This window comes from Phoenix dactylifera, chromosome 3 (genome assembly GCF_051530095.1).
Source record: "Phoenix dactylifera cultivar Ajwa chromosome 3, Ajwa_hap1_PhDact_Kaust_v1.1, whole genome shotgun sequence".
NCBI lineage: Eukaryota > Viridiplantae > Streptophyta > Magnoliopsida > Arecales > Arecaceae > Phoenix > Phoenix dactylifera.
Window position 1 is genome coordinate 49,234,656 of NC_143192.1, and position 19,445 is coordinate 49,254,100.

Here is a 19,445-nt window from a genome sequence, read left to right on the forward strand (position 1 = left end):
TATTTTTCTTTATTTATAACAATTACTATATCTTGTTTCATCGAAACATAGCTTATGATATTTATTGCTATAGATGCATATATGAGGGCATGTATTAGAAGATAAAAAATGATTAGAATTTCTTAAAGATACACGATAGATTATAATGATCGAGCTTCTTTACTATTGCTATGCTCATGGGTGGAAGAATAACATCAATCATTCTCAAATAAAGTCATTGAAGGACTTTGAACCCTTTACACTTACTAACAACCTCCGCGACCATGTAGTAGAAGGCTACTTCTTACATTGCGTACCTTAAGCTACTTTTTTTTAAAATTTCAAATTTTTAAAAACAAAAAAGATCTAGTGTATGGGCCCCATCTTGTTATAGTAATTTTAAATCAGGCACCAGCCTATACATAAGAAATTTTCTAACTCTAAAAGATAAACTTTGCAAATCTCATATACTAAAAGATAAATATTGCAAATATCTCACTACACTTTTTTTTTAAATAATTTATAAAGCTCACGGCAGAACTCAACCATCTTTATGTAAAAATAGGATATAAGGAAGAGCTGTCTATGGTGGCGAAGGAAGTGAGAGGAATGGTTTTGATTCCGGACGGAGAAGTGTAAGAGATGGTTGAGAGAGATTGGAAAATTTCTCAGAAGAGGTAAATATATTAGTTTTCAGTGAGACCTATTAACCTACTACCCACTTTAAAAATAAAAAAAATTCTTTCATAATTTTAATTACTTTTAATTTAAATAAATATAATTTTGGCTAATCACGTTAGCTAAATTACCATATCAAAGATAGTATTTTGTAAGGGCATGCACTTAAATATCAATTTGAAGGGCATTCATACAATTCTAATATTTAGAAGGATACTTATGCAAAAATATAAGTTTTTTTACATGTATATCCTTCTAAATATATAAAATTGCTATTTACACGTATACCCTTATTAACGTTTCTTTTTGCATGTTTATCCGCTAAGGGTATTTTCTTTATTTTAGTTTTAAACCGCTAACTTCTTAACGACGTTAGATGACATGATTATATATGCACAAAAAAAAATATTTATTCAAATATCAATTTTGGAAGGATATTTATGCAAATTCTAATATTTAAGAGGGTATGCACACACAAAAAACTCTTTTTTTTCCGATCCTAATTCTAGCGGGTTATGCCCTTTTTGTTTTCTTATAGTCAATTTATTTAGGACGTAAAAAATATTTTATGCAACAAAAAAATTGATGCTCCATCAAATATAAATTATTTTAAAAAATTTATTTTCTATATCATTTTTCTATGATAAACCAGGTACATCAGAATTATTTTTATAAAAGAATATTTTAATAAGGTAAAATTTTTCTTGCGAATGAGACGAGTCGGCGGCTTCCTTTCCACAACCGCCTCAATCCATTTTTCACGCATTTCCTCCTATTCGTTGCAGGCAAACACACCGTTTCCGTTTCCCGCTTTACAAACTTCTTGTATCTAAATTTTTGCCATCCGTTTCGTTTCCCGTTGTGGCCGCCATGCGCCACACAACACCCCAAACCGGGGTTTGCCAAGCACCTCTTCTCAAGCCCACATCATTATTTTACTGCTTCTACCTGAATCTTTTCCCGTCCCGTCGCAGCCGTGGCCATGGCGACGTCGACCGTGCGATGGCATCACCCCCTCTTCCTCCATCCCAAGCCCCACCCCTCGCTGGCGCCGCTCCTCGCCGGCCGCCACCACGCCGCAGCCCCCGTGCAGGCCTTCCGCCGCAGCGATCTGGACGGCTTCGCCAGGCGCGTCGCCTCCGGCGAGGCACTGCGGGACGCCTGGCGGAGCGTCAACGACGGCCTCGAGGTTTTCGTCTTCGAGGCCCGCCGGACCGCCGAGCGACTCGACAGACGCTTCACTGTCTCCCAGCGCGTAGGCTCTGCCGCCCGCGCCGCCGCCGCCCGGGCCCGAGAACTCGACTGCGAGCTCGGGATCGGTCGGCAGTGGCGCTCCTTCTCCATGGATTTCTCAAGAAACTGGCCTAGGGTTAGGGTCCCGCTCCTTCTTGATCGGTCCTTCTCCCTCTTTTCTTGTTTTCCGTCATTCTTATTGTTTTCAATTTCGTTTTTTTTGCAGTACAGGAAAGAGCTGAATAATTTTATTGAGACACCTATCGGCAGAAGTTTTGTTGTGAGTTTTTGTCCGATTTATCTGTTACTTATCTTTGCTATTTTCTTGGTTGTGATATTGAACTACATATGTGTCGGATCCTTCTTCCATTGATTTAGGGTTGCTTTTCTTGATTCTGATTTGATTTACCAGCAATTGTTTCTGACGACTTGCTTTGTGGCTTTCTTGTGCCTTCGTATGGTCTGCTCTCTGGTTTCCCCATTATTTTGCCTTCATAGCACGTAGGTAAAACCGTAAAAGTTTAATTGGTTTTTGAACACTTCATTGTCTGTCAAGGTACCTATCTAATGTGTCCTTGTGAAAAGGCATATGAACAAGCTTGCATATACTGGGAATGGAGGTTAGCTCAGCAGTATCCGTTCTTTTTCTTTAGATTTAATAGTTGAAAACACAGACTCATGCATATATTATAATTCAAGAAAGAAATTTAGTATCCTAAAACCATTCATCTTTCTTATGTTTCTTTGTCTTTTCTTTTTTTTTTCCTTTCAATGGCTGTCTGTGGGAGCTTTTTTTTTTTTTTTGAATAAATTGATCCAACAGGTCTAACATGAAAACACTATCTAACTCCTTCATTCTACACATAAGGTTCCAAACTAGAAACCATTGAACTGTTCAAAATTTAAGTATCCAAGAAACTAGTCCATCTACCAACGCCCATGACAACTTAGGCAATGCTTTCCTGTATGACTTGCACAACAAACCATAGACTTCCATGAACAATTGAATCTCCTTGATCTCTACCTTCAAATCTCTGAGGCACAGGTTTGCTTAATCTTGTGTCTAAGGTCTCATAGTTACAGTCCTCATGCAGATATAGAAGCTTCTTTACAAAATAATCCCACTACTAGATATTGGAGGGAGAACTTGAATGCTTGCACCATTGCTACTAACACTAAGCCCATGAGCTCTATACAATGTCGTTGTATGTAATCATCTATTTTTCAATGTGTTTTTTTCCCCTGCCCAAATAGCTAGCACTTGAATATCCGACAAAATATAAACTTTCTATTCGGAAGGAGGATTATAGGTCACGTTCTTCATCTCACAAAGGGTGAGAATCATAGAACAAAGATCATATGCTGCTAATACTTCCCCTATAAAACACAATGATTTCATGCACACTACTCATTCCTGTAGCTTTCTAAAGAACTTTTCCTGATCTCATTATTCAAAAAAGAAATGTCTATTAAATGCACTATATTTGGCTCTTTTCACCACCAGTTTTTTTACAAGATGGGCAAGTCCTGGATTGGTGGGCCCACTTTTAGCATCTTAGAGGTTTCATTATCATGTTTGTTCTGTCTCTAACGGTCCAACAATCGCATCCTAGCATGAAGACTCTATAATATATACTTGAGATCATCTTGCTACTTTAACGTATTATCAAAAATTTCTTCGCATATCTTAAATAGGGATGCATTGGTGCACATTGGTCTATGAATTGGCCTGGCTTGAACTAGGGACATGTCATTCCAGTTAGGTTCAAGATGGGGAATGTTGTGCCAAGGCTGATTTGTATTTGCTAGGACCAATCTTTCATTCTTGTATACCAACTCTAATAGGAAACTTCTACTTTCGGTTTTACACGTCACCCCTGCACTTCCTTTGTAAGTCTCTCTTTCTCTCTCTCTTCACATCCCCATGTTCGATCGCGGACCTCTTCCTACACGTGCTCGTGCTGCACCATTTATGGCTCAACATAATCTGTATAATGTGCGCCCGATATCACAAATGCAGACCAGCTACATTCTCCTTTAACATGCACTCCAAAGTGGCATCAAAGGGAACACTGGTTGATGGATGGATGCAGGGGCAAAACTAAGGAATATATCATGCTTATGTTAACAGGGGCTTGGCATAATTTGTATATCATGCTAAATGGTGGGACATCGTGCTTATTTTCTTTCATGTAATGATGTAGAACATTATCAAAGGGTTCTGAAAATATACATAAACTACATATAGACGTTTTGTTAGCTGTACTATGGTGAATATTGTTAATTTGGAATATTTATAAGGTAATCAGAAACTATTTTATTTTCTATCAATGATTTTGATAAAAATCATTTTGAAGCTGCATTCTACACCATATAATAAAATAGCAATCCATAAATGAATAATGAAATTAACATCCTTTAGGAACATAGATCTATTTTGGAGTAATGCTATCAATATATTTGTGTCCAATTAGTAGCAACCGACTAGCTGTATTTGCATGATTTGCTCAATGTAATAACATTTCTGTGGTGGCATAATACAAGATGAGGTTTTTACTAATTTTTCCCTCTTGCTTGAGAAAAAATGCGCTAAGCAGTTGGAAAGCAGCTTAATGGCAAGGTTGAGTTTCTTTCGTAGATATATTTAACACATTTACAATTTTCTGGATTGTGTGAATTTCAAATCAATGGAAAATTGTATTAATTTCAAATCTATAGAAAATTGTATTGTGATTCAAAAGGTTGTTATAAAAGGAGCTTATGATCATGTAAAATGGAAAGTGTCTTGGATGCTTAAGTATGACATTATATGTTGTATCTTATAGAGAATTACTTTAATTGTAATCTTGTTGGACACTTGCTTGTCTTCCCTGTGGTGCATGGTCTGCTGCTTTAAAGCACTGGTGGTTAAAATAGAGATTGGGCATGGTCAAGTCTAACATTGTTATCCAGGTCTTTCATAGGCCTAAGAAATCTAAGCTAGGCTAGGCTCGAGCATAAGGTTTTACATCAAGGCCAAATCCTGGCCTTGGCCTCACTAGTGCCTAATCTTGGTCTTGGCTCAACTATACCATCCTATTGGCACTCCTTCAAATACTCCATTATGGTGGAAATGATGGAGAGGATACAATATTTTAAAAAATTTGGTATTAGACAGGTGTCTACGTTGTGATCCACAAATAATCAATTCAAAAGAGACTTGCAAAACCGAGGATGTATTTAAAAATAATTTTAATCCAAAAAATGGAATATAATATATAAATTATGATGTGTTATTTTAATGGAAGTACAAATTTAGCAACACTTAGTACTAATTCAAACATGATGCAGAACGTTAAGGTGGGTGCCTAGGTAGCAAAGGATAATGTGTTTTAAAACATTGAGAGGGTCCAAATTCTTTTGCTTCAAAAGGAAACTAAGAAGGTAAGTAAATTTGTGCTATAAATCAGTGTAGAGTGTTCGAGGGACAAAGAAATAGGATGTTGGATAGAATGTTGAAGGCCATATATGGGGTTGAATGTTGAGGATTGGGATTTTCTGAAGCAAGGCAGATGAAAGACTGGTCTGAAGATCTTATAGGATTGTGTACCACATATATACTGTAGGGTGTCTAAGTGTAGTGAACAATTTGGTGAGTGGAGATTTGTGACATGCTTTCTGAAGTCAAACTATTGCTGCTTTAAGATCTGAAGTTTTTCTTGGCCAGTCTTCTAGGGATCAGTTTCTTGCTAGACAATGAGAGGCTGCTGGTTTCCAGAATCTGAACATAGCAAGACTTTGAGTTCTTTGGTATCTTTGAAAGGTTAATTGCTTGAGTTGTATACTAGCAAAGATTTAAATCCTTATCTCAAGCATTTGCTTGATTTTAAAATCAAAGATTTGACAAAGGGACAAAAGATAACTTCTATGGGAGTCTAATAAACTTCATTCTTTGTAAGAAAATTCGTTTCTTATCTGGTGATTGTTATATTGTCACACTAGTGATGGGAAAGATTGCATCATTGCTACTATTAGCAGAAATGCCGAAGGTTCAGAAAAGTAGTCATATGCTGTTAGTAATTTTCTGAAACTAGGCTTGTGATTCTTTGGGCCTCTCCCTCTCTAGCTGTTGTGAAAATTTTTATGGGATATGTCTCTATAGATTGTTGGGAAAAAGTTGGAGTTAATTGTGCTGTTGCAATTCTGATGGGAATATGTAGTGATTTGTTTCTATCTTGTTCCTTAACATCTTGACATTCCATTATGATACTGCTCAAAGCCGGCCCAAGCGTTAGGCGGCCGCCTAAGGCCTCGGGCCAATGGCCAAGGAAGCAAAGGCCCCGGGCCAATGACCAAAAGGAAGCAAAGGCCCCACATAAAACGGGAACAGGAGCTGGCTACGAGTCTTCCCCCCTGATGGAAGGGACGTGGAGAGAGTTTCCTGGCCTGCAGAGGGGCAATTTGGGAAGTTGGGGATAGTAGTTTTGTTTTGGGTGGAGAGAAAGAGAGAGGAGGGATTTGGTTGGCTTGATACACGTCTGAACTCGTATCTTTCATCCCTTGTCTTTTTTGGTTTTGGTCTTGGTTTTCCTTCCCTCACATTACTCCTGATCCAGCTGGGCCATCAGGAAGAAAGATATGGGGATTGGAGATGGACTTCTTGGAGGGTGGAGATTCTTTTAATTTTCTCCTCTCGGTTTTTTCTCCCCTCTTGGTTGGTAGAGAGAGAAAAGGAGGGAGGTTGGAGATTGAATGGCCGCTATGCCGTGATGTTGCAGTTGCTGCTTGGTTACTCGCTCGAAGGGGAGATGGTGGGATGGGACTTTTATTAATTAGATGGAGTGAATTTCCCATAATGCCCCTACTTTCTCTTATAGAGAGGTTCCTTTCTGGACAAATTCTTTCCTTTACCTTGACCATGAAGTGCCGTAGGATAACCTTTTCCTATTCTGCTCTTGCTTGACATGGTAAACAGTACTGCCAAGCATTATCTCAGTTATTTAATTAGTTTTATGGGCCTTTCTTTAGCATAATTACTATTTCGTACCTTTATTCAAAAAATTTATTAAACTGAAAAAGCTTTTTGCCGGTCTTTGTTGCATTCATGTATCTTTGTCGAAATAACGTGCTTGATAGCTATCTATTTTCATATCTTTTTTTAAAATATTTTATATTTATTAAAAAAATTTATTATTAAAAAAAAGGCCTCATTCACTGAACCTGCCTTAGGCCTCCAAATGTATTGGGCCGCTCCTGATACTGCTAGTCCTTTTTCTTGAAATTAATTTAAGGAAGGCATATAGGAACTATAAGAAATTGGATCACTTCTTGATTTTATATTTAGTTATCATTCTGATTTGGCAACAACTTAAATGTAATGGATGAAACAGGAATGAAGTTCCTTTATATATAATCAAAAATCCTAACACGAGTGTCCTTTTTGATGTACTTTGCATCATTGCAGAAGTGTTGGAAAAATTAGAAGTGGCTGAGCAAGACTCTTCCAATGCTCTACATGCTTTTTTTTCTTTAAATTAATGTTCGTCGTTATATTTGCTTGGTATACATTTATGCTGACTTCTCAGTAATCCAGTGAAGTTACAGCGTATTGTTTTTAATTGGAAGAGTGCTCATTCTGGGAAAAGGATCTTAGAGCCAATATATGAACTACATTCAATAACTGAAATAGTATGAAATTCAGGGCCCATTATTCAGTTTGGTGGCAAGGATATCACGATCTGTAGTTTGGAGTTTAGACCAGCTTTGTTAGAAAAATGATAGATAATCTCAAACTATAGGTGATGCATTTGCTTGTTTTTCATTGTTTTTAACTGGAGGAGTGCTCATTCTGTGAAAAGGATCTTAGAGGCAATATATGAACTGCATTCAATAACCGAACTTGTATGAACTTCAGGGCCCATTATTCAGTTTGGTGACAAGGATATCATAATCTTTAGTTTGGAGTTTAGACCAGCTTTGTTAGAAAAATGATAGATAATCTCAAACTATAGATGATGCATTTTGTTCTTAGTATTTGGAAGACATAAGAACAAATAGGTAAATATTTGCCACAATTACGCACAGTTTCCACTCTTAACAAGTCGTATTGTACATTATCATGAAGTAATTTCTTGTCTAATTTGAACTTGCATGGCATGATTGGAAATGACAATATCCAGATTATCTTAACAAAAATATGCTTCGTCTGTGCTGATCTCATGTGTCATTTTCTTAGCCTAATCAATTATTTATGTGACACAAGAACTTTAAGTATTTATTTCGGTTTTGCTTGCATCTTACTTTTAGTTCTTTATGTCCTAACACATTTACTTGTTTGTAGACGATCTTCTTTCTTTGGTTTGCATTATCTGGGTGGATGTTCAGGTTTATCATTTTAGGTATATGGGTGCTACCATTTGCTGCTCCTCTTCTCATTGGGACATTTGCAAATAACTTTGCTATTGAGGTATATGATTTCTTCTCCAAAACTGAACTATTTTCTTTAGTTCAAAATTTGATATTCTTTCTTTTTATTTCTGATTTCCTGTAAGTGATATTATATAGATGGGATAAGTTTTCTTGGATATGGCTGTCTTACATTTTGTGTATCTCTTGAACATGAAGGATGAAGGACTTGTTTTGCTGATCACAAACAGATGGAATGAATTTCACATTCATCTTTTCAATATTCAGTCTTGAAACATATTTTTCTTTTCTTAAGCCTCATGAATTAATTATTTTAGGTGAAACTTCTCCCTTTTATTGGTGTTTCTTATTGGTGTGATTTTCCAGACTTAAGAAGTATATGCCTATTTGATCACAAGTTCACATGCTATGTGGCTACACTTCCATTGCAACTAATGGTATAATGGGATGCTCATTCGAAGTCAGAGTATTGAGCAAAGTTGTCAGATTGTCTTTGTTTCACATCAAGTCACATAGTTGCGTAAAATGATAGGTGTGATAGGTTGAATTGGAGATGGTATCTAAACTTCAGGGAATCATGTGACAAAATCCAAAACACAAAACTAAGAATTATTTGATCATATTATGTCGTATGAATTAGAGGATGAGCCCTGGCAGGGCTGCTTCATTGTGACTTGGAGGTCATGAGTTTAAAATACGGAAACCACCCCTCCCCATGTGGGGGAAAGGCTGTGTATATTTGTCCTTTTCTAGACCCTACAATGACGGGAGCCTCGTGTACTAGACTGCTCCTTTTTATTATTTAGTATCAATTGTAGGATTATGGTCTCATATCAGATGCAAGAAAGACATTAATTTTAAGATTATTTTTAGTGGAGTTTTATGTCTATCTATGTTATCTTGACTTTCTAGGTTTTAGAGCGCACTAGCAAATAGAATTTGATCTGCCTCCTCTAATATAATTCTATAAAAACTGAATAATCTTACTATTTACAATTCAGTTAGATTGGAACTCTTGTTTTTTGTATGATATATTGACTTTATAATGCAAATTGAAGAAAACTTATTATGCCTAGATAGGTGCTTGTTATAAATTTCTGGAGGACAAATTGTCACCTTTTTGTGGGGCCATGATATCATACTAGTTCAGGTCTGACATGATATCCCCTTTTAGTCGAGCATGAAACTGTATGACATATCATCATATATGAATGTTGAATGCACCTGAATAATTTTGAGTAAAAGATGCCACATGTTGTTTTACCTTTAAGACCCTTTCTAGACCCTGCGATGGCAGGAAAAGGCTATGTATATCTAACCCTTCCTAGATCCCGCAAAGGCAAGAGCTCATGCACTAGACCACCCCTTTTTATTATTTCGTGTCAATTGTCAGATTAGGGCCTCATATCAGATGCAAAAAAGGCATTACTTTTAAGATTGGAAGACATTTTTCATTGGAGTTTTATGTCTATCTATGTTATCTTTGACTATCTAGGTTTTAGAGCACACTAGCAAATAGAATTTTATCTGTCCCCTCTAATCTAATTTCTATAAAAACTGAATAATCTTACTATTTACAATTCATTTAGAATGGAACCCTTGTTTTTGTATGATATATTGTCTCTATAATGCAAATTGAAGAAAACTTATTATGCCAAGATAGGCGCTTGTTATAAATTTCTGGAGGACAAATTGTGATTTTTTTCTAGGCCATGATATTATATTAGTTCAAGTTTGACACAATATCCCCTTTTAGCTGGGCATGAAACTGTATGACATTTCATCATTTATGAATGTTGAATGCACCTGAACATTTTTTGAGTAACAATTCCCACATGTTGCTTTACCATGTAAGAGAGTAGGTGGAGATGGTTTACAAACTTCTAGGGAAATGCTTTTGCATCTGGCATCGTTCTCATTATCTTTTGATCTAGTTCAAAATGTTTCAAGACGATGATTTAAGTCCCATCGGAATGGGACAGTATCGTTAGTATAATACCTTTTTGACAGGATACCAAGACTGGGACACCTATGGAGCTTTGATCTCCTAATGGGTTGGGACATCCCGCCCGTCCCATTTGAAACCATTTAGGATTGGCCGATACCAAGGCCAACTCGGCCAGTATCAGCTACAACCCAACCGGGTTGCTTGATTTCAAAATAGAAAAAAGACAGAGAGAAGTGGGGGGCATGCTCTCTTTCTCTTTGGCTTAGTCAAGGGAGGTGGGGCCAGTGCAGGTAGAGACCAAGAAAGAGAGAGGGAGAGAGAAAGAGGAGGAGAGAGAGAGAGAAAGAGAAAAGGAGCTTGCCCTTACAACAATGTGGTCTCCTCCATGGTTGTCGGTGGCAATACCAGCACCATCCTTGACTTAAAAAGCATATCATTGTTCATTCAAATACTCATTTAGGATAAAAAAGTTCAACATAAAAAAAATTGAACAAACAAAAAATAAATAATAAAAAATTGGTCTCCCAGTGCAATATCAGGATATTAGACTATCCAAAGATCTAGGATGTAGCATCACGATATGGGGCAAGACCATTAAAAGGCTCGGTACTGTTATTTTAAACCTTGGTCACAAATAATCTAGGGCTTGGATTTGGATTAGATAAGATTATAAGATCTAGATTTGTATCATGGATTGTCTGATCCCATTGATCATTGTATCCAACATAATCAAGTGGATACATTTAAATAACATATTACCCAACTTTTTAATGAGTAGCTTATACCACTATACAACTAACAAACTAGAAGCTTATATGGGTGGGGGAAAAAAATTGAAAGTTTGAGGAGCTAAAAACTAGAGGCAGATCTTCATATTCCTGCTATCATTTGTTAAAATTTCTTTCACCTACAATGGTCTGTTTGAACGGGTGATTAGAATTACTACATTTGGAATGGTCAATTATGCTCTGATGAGCATATCCAAAACTTGGCTTTTCTTATGCCATAGACTTGGGAGCATGAAAACTCAATCTTATAAAACCATGGGCTTGGACTATAATTTGAGGAAGAAAATATTCCTCAGTAGCAAAAGAAAAGGTGGTCTGATATTCAAATCCGATAATGTTCGTGAGGGATATGATTGTTTGTCAACTATATTTAGTGGTGCGGACACTAGTGCCAGGTCATCCGTCACTCGGATCTACGGTCGCCGCAGGAGGATGGTCCGGCTAGTTTAATTTTATTTTGGAGTGATTTTATATTATTTGGGCTTATTAAGGTATTTTGTTATTTGACAGCCTTTAGGGCTTATTTAGGTATTTCGTTATTTTGAGGGTCTTTTGTGAAATTAGTTTCTTTTTAGGGGTCTTTAACATTTTCTGGGTCTTATAAATATGTTGGACCGTACATCGTTTAGGGTCATGTTATGAATAAAATTTTTGAATTCCTTTTTTTAGCTCTGGCGTGTGAAACCCTAAGCAGAGATAGATGCGAAGCCTAGTTCTTTCTGCCTCCTCCCTCCTCTCTCCTCTGTTTCTTCTTCTCTCTCTTCTTCCTCTTCTCTCCTCTCTTTCTCTCTTTCTTTCTTTTTCTGTTGTCTGGCATCAGCGTTGGTATCAGAGCAAGGCAACAAAACCTTTTCTGGCCTACTGTGGCATCGTTCTTCATGTGAGGACTCAGACTTCACGCGGTTTGGGCGACGACTCCCTTAGCCGAGAAAGGGCCCCATTCCCTCCTTCCGAAGCCGGTGCTGCCAAGTTCTCCTCCGTGGTTGTCCCATGGGGATCAGGCCTCACAAGGAAGCAACACCAAAACACACACAAAAAAGAGGAAGAGAAGTTCTTCCTATGAACAACCTCTATGTCTCCCTTCCCATCCCCTTGCTTGCATGCCGACGCGCACTAGATCTATTGCCACCGCTTGCAACCACGCCACCGCGTGCCGGGTTCAGAAAAGCATAAGTCCACGCGGTCGTAGCCTCTATGTTTCCTTCTCCGAGCCCTACTCCGGCAACAACCCGAGAGGTTCATCGGGTTGTAGAGGGTTAGCGGAGCGAGCCGCGCTCGTTAACTTAAGCCCGGTAGGAATCCAAAAAGAAAAGAAAAAAAGGAGAAAAGAAATAAAAAGGAAAAACAAGAGGAAAAAAAAGAGGGAAAAAGGGGGCACTACTCACCTTCGGCCTCGAGGTTCTTCCCCCCGCTGCATTGCGGCTCCCCCTTCACTGCGTTCGCAGGCGGCGTGGTTCGCTTGGCCACCGCCGACTCGTCACCACCTCCAGCGTCGGACGGTGGGACGTAGCCGTCCGAGCTCTGCCGTCCGAGCCCTAGGGGACGCAACTGCCCGAGCTTCGGCTCGGCTCTCACAGCCTCACGAGCTCCACTGCCACCCCTTCCCCCTTCACCTCTTCCGCTTCTTCCCTGTCGCTGCCCAAGCTCCGCCGCCACCTCTCCTCCCCTTCCGCCGCGCTTCGTCCCCTTCCTCTTCTTCCCACTAGCTCCGCCTTCCCCCCCCCCCAACACACACACCCCAACTCCCTTCTAGCCCGATAACTCTTCGAGCGCAACTACACACCAGACAGACCCCTGCCCACCCCACCTTCTCGTTCACGGGCCCATCTGGCCCGCACCCCTAATTTCACCCCCCAAACTCACTTCTTTTTCATTCACAGGCCCTTGGGCCCAACACATCAGAACGTCCCATCCTCCCTTCTCATGGGCCCAAGCCCACGTGCCATCAACCCTTCACACCGGCCCAACTCACCCCCACTCCCCCTTCTTTAATTTAAGGGCCCAACAGGCCTTGTCTTATACAGATCCACACCACTCCCCCTTCCTGCATCCTAATTTGGGGCCCATCAGGCCCATCAGGCCAATTACACACCGGCCCACTCGCAGGCCACTTAGGCCCCACGAGTTGTTGAGATCAAACCATCTGAGTTGCTGTGATCAAACTCGATTCGTGCCATTCGACGAGCCTATTTGCTGCACCGCGCTTCTGGTCGTCCTCCAGCCCTGGTCAAGTTTCTTTTTTTTTCTGAAAAATCTTTTTGTTCGTCTACATTCAGCATCGAGAAACTCTTGTATGCTTTATTGAATTATCTTACTGTGAATTCACCATATACACCCCAAACAACCCTAAAATCCTTGTAGGGGCCCATCTTTGCCATTAATTATAGGGCTGCCTATTCTTTGGAAAGTTCTTCGAGGCTCCGTGATACCCTGCAACACATAGAAGACTAGCGCTATTTGACTGCAATTACTTGTTTGCACTAATTATGTGATCCCCTGCTTGATTTCATTTGCAAAAAAATTAGCTTTTTGTTTATATTGAGCATATACATTACGCTCTAGGCATCATTTTTATGTATTAGGTCTGCCTAGGAACCATCAATGTCGTAGCACTGTAGGGCCACGCATAACTTTGCACACTCATTATATGCACCTTCGTAGTGGTCGTGTTGTCTCCCAGTTAGAATCCCAACTTGCCATGGATCCCAACATCGAAGTCTTGCTAAAGGCTGTCCAAGACTTGACCACAGTGTCCCCCCAGGCCTGCGCCCGACTAGACTCAGCTGAGGCTAACCTTCAGAGGATTATGAGATCCAAAGAAGGTAGTGCGTCCTATTTGGAAGGCTCAGAGATCGAGGATGAAACTCTAAACCATCTAGGATCTGTGCGACAGGGCCACTTTGACCCTAATCATTTTCCAAGCCACCCTCCAACCTACCCTCGTCACAAAGGACCGGGTTCAATCCCTAATGTCGATTGGGGTTATTGGCACAATGTAGAACCTAGAGAGCCTTGTGTCCATGATGAAGATGTGACGAAAGGCATTCGGGTTGAAGTCCTCACCTTTGATAGTCGTCTTGATCCAAAAGTCTTCTCAGACTGGTTGCACGAAATACACTTCTTTGAGTAGTATAATTTGTCTGAAGAAAAGAAGGTTCGGTTTGCCAGAAGGAAGCTCATCAGTCGAGCTAAGCTTTTTTGGCAAAACACTGAACAACTCCTAGCTAGGAGACGTTAGCTTGCCATAACTGATTGGATAGAAATGAAGAAAAAAACTTAAGAAAAAAATACTTGCCCTTTAGCTACCAAGATGATCTTCTTGACCGATGGAACAGCTTAAGACAAGGCACCCGATCAGCTACTAACTACATCGCACAATTTGATGAATACATGATGCGATGTAATGTGATTGAGGATGAGAGAATGGTCCTGAGCCGGTTTCGTAGAGGTCTCAATGATGAACTCAGAAAAAAACTTGTTCTTCGAGAGGTGTCAACGTTAGACCAGGCCTATACATTCGTACTAAACTATGAGCAGGTCTCCAAGTCCATGTTTGTGAGGCGCCCTAACATTCGACACTTCCACTAATCCTCATTCTTCGGGGCCCAGACCTTCTGTGGGATCCTCTGCCCCTGAAACCCCTTCTACCACCCCTGTCCCAAGCCGAGACACCAACGGCAAGGAAATCCTTGGTGAGCCTCCCAAACCATATTCCAGAATTCAGTGCTACAAATGCCAAGGTTTTGGTCACGTTTTCTCTCGATGCGCTAACAAATCTCTCGTTATTGCTCAACAAGAGCAGGAAGGTGATATAGATGACTTGCAGGAGAAAATCTATGAACCAAACATCGATGACATTCCGGACATTGATGAAGAAGCGTGTGATGAAGGACCTGATACCCTAGGATGCATCCGCATTACACCTATATCATTTGCATAGTCAGAGAGAGAGAGTTTGACCAGTCCACTATGAGTTTAGTCAGATGTGCCCTCGCACAACCCGAGGAAACTAATCACTAAGAAGAACTTCGATTTTTCATACTTGTATTAAGTGCGGAGAGAAAGATTGTAAGGTCGTCATTGATAGCAGGAGTTGCATTAATGCAATATCCTTCAACATCGTCTCCCGCTTAGGTTTGACTTCCGTTTCCTGACCATAATCCTATAAGGTCTCTTAGATTGACACAACTTCTATTTACATCAAAGAGAGATGTCTTGTGCCCATTCACATCCTTTCTTACAAAGACACCATATAGTGTGACGTAATTCCGATGGATGTAGGACATCTAATTTTAGGGAGACCCTGGTTGTTCGACCTTAATGTCACCATCTCTGGTCGATCCAATTTTTGTTCTTTCGTGTTCGAGGGCAAAAAGATTAAGATCAATCCTTTGCCGCCCAAGGCACCTAACAAGAACAAGAGAAGAGAAGTGTCAAAGGACAAAGATCTTCACATCCTGCGTCCTACTGAATTTGAGCGGAAAGTGTTCAACGAATCTTTGGTATTCACTCTATTTGTCCAAAAAGTTCACCCCCATAATTCAGTCAACAGGTCTATAAGCATGAGTCCATTTGAGGTAGTGCATGGTTACAAAGCTAGAAAACCTCAAGATCTCTTACCCATGTCATCCGATGTTAGAATTTTTGAGTCTGCACATGCATTTGCACAACACATTCATGAGTTGCATTAGAAAATCTACAAGCGCATTTATGCACGTACTGCTCAATACAAGATGCAAGCTGATTCTCATGCTAAGAAATTTCAAACTAGGGATTACGTAATGATCCGTATTCGGCCTGAGCGATTTCTTTCTGGAACTGTTAAGAAATTGCAGGTTCATAGTGCTGGGCCATTCAAGGTGTTGCACAGGGTAGGCACCAACGCCTATGTTATTAACCTCCCCTCTGATTTTGATATTAGCCCAACTTTTAATGTTGAAGATTTGGTTGCTTACAAGGGCCCACAAATAATCCTCGATGACCTTTTTGTTGAGCCATCTCTTGAGCCCGATGATTCTCTTGTTATTATTGCATACCAGCTTCGATTCATTTACCTCTCCAGCGAGCACAACAAGAGTACATTGATGTTATTTTAGACGATCAAACAGTTTTTACCAGTGATGGAGGTATCCAACGCTTCTTGGTTCGTTGGCGAGGACGACCAGCGTCCGACTCCACTTGGCTCACGTGCAAGGAGTTTCAGCAGATTAATCCAGACCTGTTGGAGTACTACCAGAGCTATACCGAATCGCGCTCGTCGAGGTCTTCTTTCCACCCGAGAGGACCTGGTGCGGACACCAGTGCTAGGTCACCCGTCACTCGGGTCTACGGTCGCCGCAGGAGGATGCTCCAGCCAGTTTGATTTTATTTTGGAGTGATTTTATGTTATTTAGGCTTATTAGGGTATTTTGTTATTTGACAGCCTTTAAGGCTTATTTTGGTATTTCGTTATTTTGAGGATCTTTTGTGGAATTAGTTTTTTTTGAAGGGTCTTTTGCATTTTCTGCGTCTTATAAATATGTTGGACCATACATCGTTTAGGGTCATGCTATGAATAAAATTTCTGAATTCCTTTTTTTAGCTCTGGCGTGTGAAACCCTGAGTAGGGCTAGGTGCGAAGCCTAGTTCTTTCTTCCTCTTCCCTCCTCTCTCCTTCTCTATTTCTTCTTCTCTCTCTCATCTTCCTCTTCTCTCCTTCTCTCTTTCTTTCTTTTCCTGCTGTCCGGCATCATTTAGTCTAGGAACTATTTTTTTCTTTTAATGGTCAAATTTAGATACATACATGTTGTATGTATTCAACAACCAGAGATGTTTGTTACTTTGGACATGTTAAATATGGGCTTATGGTGGTGGAAATTAAAGTTCATATGTTTATGAATGCCTTTTATTCTTCATTCAACTAATTTTCAGTTGGCTCATGTTTTCCATCTTTTCCTGTATCTTCTTGTTTTTCTAAATTTATCATGATCGATGCCAACATGGTCCCCCTGAGATTCATTACTTCATCCTGATCTCGACAGCATTGTCTTGGGACATCATTTTCCATGTATGCCCTTTTTTTCCTATTTACATTTTTGATAATGAAGCTACTACCTATCCAAAAAAAAACTGAAGTTTTTCTTGTGAGCAAGGACCAATGGATCACAGGTGTTTTTGCCTTTTAAGTGATTGACCTCTCAATAATGTCTAATGTTATAGACTAGTAAAGATGGTTCTCCATACTGAACTGTAACTCTCAATACCGGAATATATAACTGATATTTAGTATAGGGGGCATACCGAGTGTTAGTATCAAAAAACCAACTGATACTGACATCGTACCAGCATGGTACCAATACGAGTACCAAACCTAGTACTTCAAACCATGCTACTGAATATCATAGGTCAAAGTTGTAATTTCATCTAATCATGACATTCTTAGTAAATTGTGTAGTGTAATCTATGACCAGAAGGTTTTATGAAGTGGTACCTTTAGCCAACCTGCTGTCACTCTACAATTCATTATCATGGCACAATCAGATTGTCGAAGACAATGGTTTTGTAAGTTTAGTAGTGCAATGGATTTATCCCACCTAAAGCAGCTGGCTAACGTTGAAAACATGGTATGAATTGCAGCGCTTTGAAGTATCATACCAGTAGTCCAGAACTTTCGGTATGTCGTGGGCTATGATGATTCTCATATTATGTCTCTGTTTCTCCAGAAGGATTAGTTACAGATTATCATCCTTTTCCTCTCCTTTTATCCTGAATTGTATAATACTTGAAGTTAATCAAGCTTGTCATTGAACCATGATGTTCAGATCCTGAATAAAACCTTATTTCTATGTTTCACAGGGTGCTTGCCCAGCTTGTAAGAGGCGGTTCGTAGGCTACCGCAACCAGGTCATCCGTTGCACCAGCTGCAGGAACATTGTATGGCAACCAAGGGATGACTTCTCAAGAGGAAGAGGTGAATCTTCAGCAAAAACTTCTGAGCCCGACATCATTGATATTGAGATTGAGGAGAAATGAGACATCATTCGGGGCACGGCTTGGCAACAAATAAGAGCATCGAAAGAGCAGGGGAAAAAATTGTGTGAATCTTTGAAGTTTCTATGTTAGAAGCAATTCTTGTGATTTGTGCTTCTGTTGTACATGAAAGTCTCTAGAGTTATTGGATTATTTGTATAGCCTTTTATACAATCCTAGAAGAGATGGTATAGTATAGGTTTTCCGCGTAACCTTCAGTAGTTAGAATTATACACCATATTTTTCGAGTACTTGTTTATAATGAGTGCATTGGGTTTGCTCCTTGGAATTGGTATGGAGACATTGCAATTGGTATCACTTATCCAAAGAACTAGAATAACTAGAAACTAGTAATGGCTGGTAGAGACTTTGCCCAGAGGCTGGTGCCTATTTCTGATTCAATATTTGTGGTCAAAGTGAGAAGATTGGCTATCAGTACATAATTTGTAAGCATTCAAAGTATTTCATGTTTGTAATTTGGTTAGCTGACACAGTAATTCTAATTTAGATTGGTCCGGTCTTCATTTGGAGTTGTATTTATTTACCTAGTGCACTTCTTTTCGGCTGGGTGCCTGCTGGTTTTAGATAGAATAAACGTCTTGTTGCAGGGTACCGCACCCTATCTCCAGGATTGCTTTCCAGAAAACAAACGGAAGGACCAAGCTGTATTTAAGAAATAAATTTATCATAACCTGTATTTAAGAAATACCAAGTTGTTTATCGAGATGTATTTAATGATGCCAAAGAGTGATACTACCATTGTCGTTCTATTAGAAATGAAATCAGATCAAATTCACCAAATGGACCTGTTAAGTATTTAAGATTGCAAGTGTCAACTAAAACAGCTTGGGGAATGGCTTCTATAACAGCATAGCAAACCACCAGGAAATATTAGTAACATATACAGAATCTCTTGATGTACTAACCTGGAATAAATGCCATGATGCGCGGATCTGGCGTTGTCGATCTCACAAGGTAGCACTTTTTATCAGCAAACTGCAAATATCATCACAGAAATGTAAACTGCAGGAAAGCTAGCAAGAAGTCTGTAGGTATCCAACTCGAGTGATCAGCTCTGCTCCTTCTGTAATGTGAGAAACCAGGTCTGGATACTCCACAATGATATATCAAATTTTATAAGCCCAATTTGGAATTGACCTGAGAAGATCATAATAAAAGATAAAATTGACATTTGCAATTTGACTTCCAATTGATAAACCAAAGCACCACAAAGAAATAAACAGTTCTTAGAGGGTAGAAGATCTAAAGTAACATATACCAAACCTAGGGCAGATCACAAAACATAGATACAGTTTTACTTCATACTTTTCAGAGACAAAAGTTAATGGAAGCTAAAGTAAGATGCAGAAATCAACAACTACAAAGTATAACGTGCAGTGCATATG

General features: G+C 39.4%; 1 protein-coding gene and 1 long non-coding RNA gene across 2 annotated transcripts; one reads left to right on the forward strand and one right to left on the reverse strand.

The window, feature by feature from the left end:
* Positions 1 to 1,550: 1,550 nt before the first annotated feature.
* On the forward strand, positions 1,551 to 18,301 carry LOC103703568 (replicase polyprotein 1ab protein). The gene is made up of 4 exons (XM_008786466.6): positions 1,551 to 2,026; positions 2,117 to 2,170; positions 8,210 to 8,335; positions 17,866 to 18,301. Exons 1-4 carry the CDS (start codon positions 1,640 to 1,642, stop codon positions 18,040 to 18,042), a joined length of 744 nt encoding a protein of 247 aa, XP_008784688.4. The 5' UTR covers positions 1,551 to 1,639; the 3' UTR covers positions 18,043 to 18,301.
* Positions 18,302 to 18,602: 301 nt separating this feature from the next.
* Positions 18,603 to 19,092, reverse strand: LOC149768131 (uncharacterized). Its single transcript, XR_016399954.1, has 3 exons — positions 18,966 to 19,092; positions 18,797 to 18,845; positions 18,603 to 18,702 (listed from the first exon to the last, which is right to left on the reverse strand). It is a non-coding gene; the product is annotated as an uncharacterized LOC149768131 (long non-coding RNA).
* Between the last annotated feature and the right edge of the window lie 353 nt (positions 19,093 to 19,445).

Bases quoted from the DNA above. Each gene is read 5' to 3' on its own strand.
- LOC103703568 (XM_008786466.6), top strand. From the start codon at position 1,640: ATGGCGACGTCGACCGTGCGATGGCATCACCCCCTCTTCCTCCATCCC. The intron at 2,171-8,209 runs GTGAGTTTTTGT...ACTTGTTTGTAG, and splicing joins CTATCGGCAGAAGTTTTGTT to ACGATCTTCTTTCTTTGGTT. The intron at 8,336-17,865 runs GTATATGATTTC...TATGTTTCACAG, and splicing joins CAAATAACTTTGCTATTGAG to GGTGCTTGCCCAGCTTGTAA.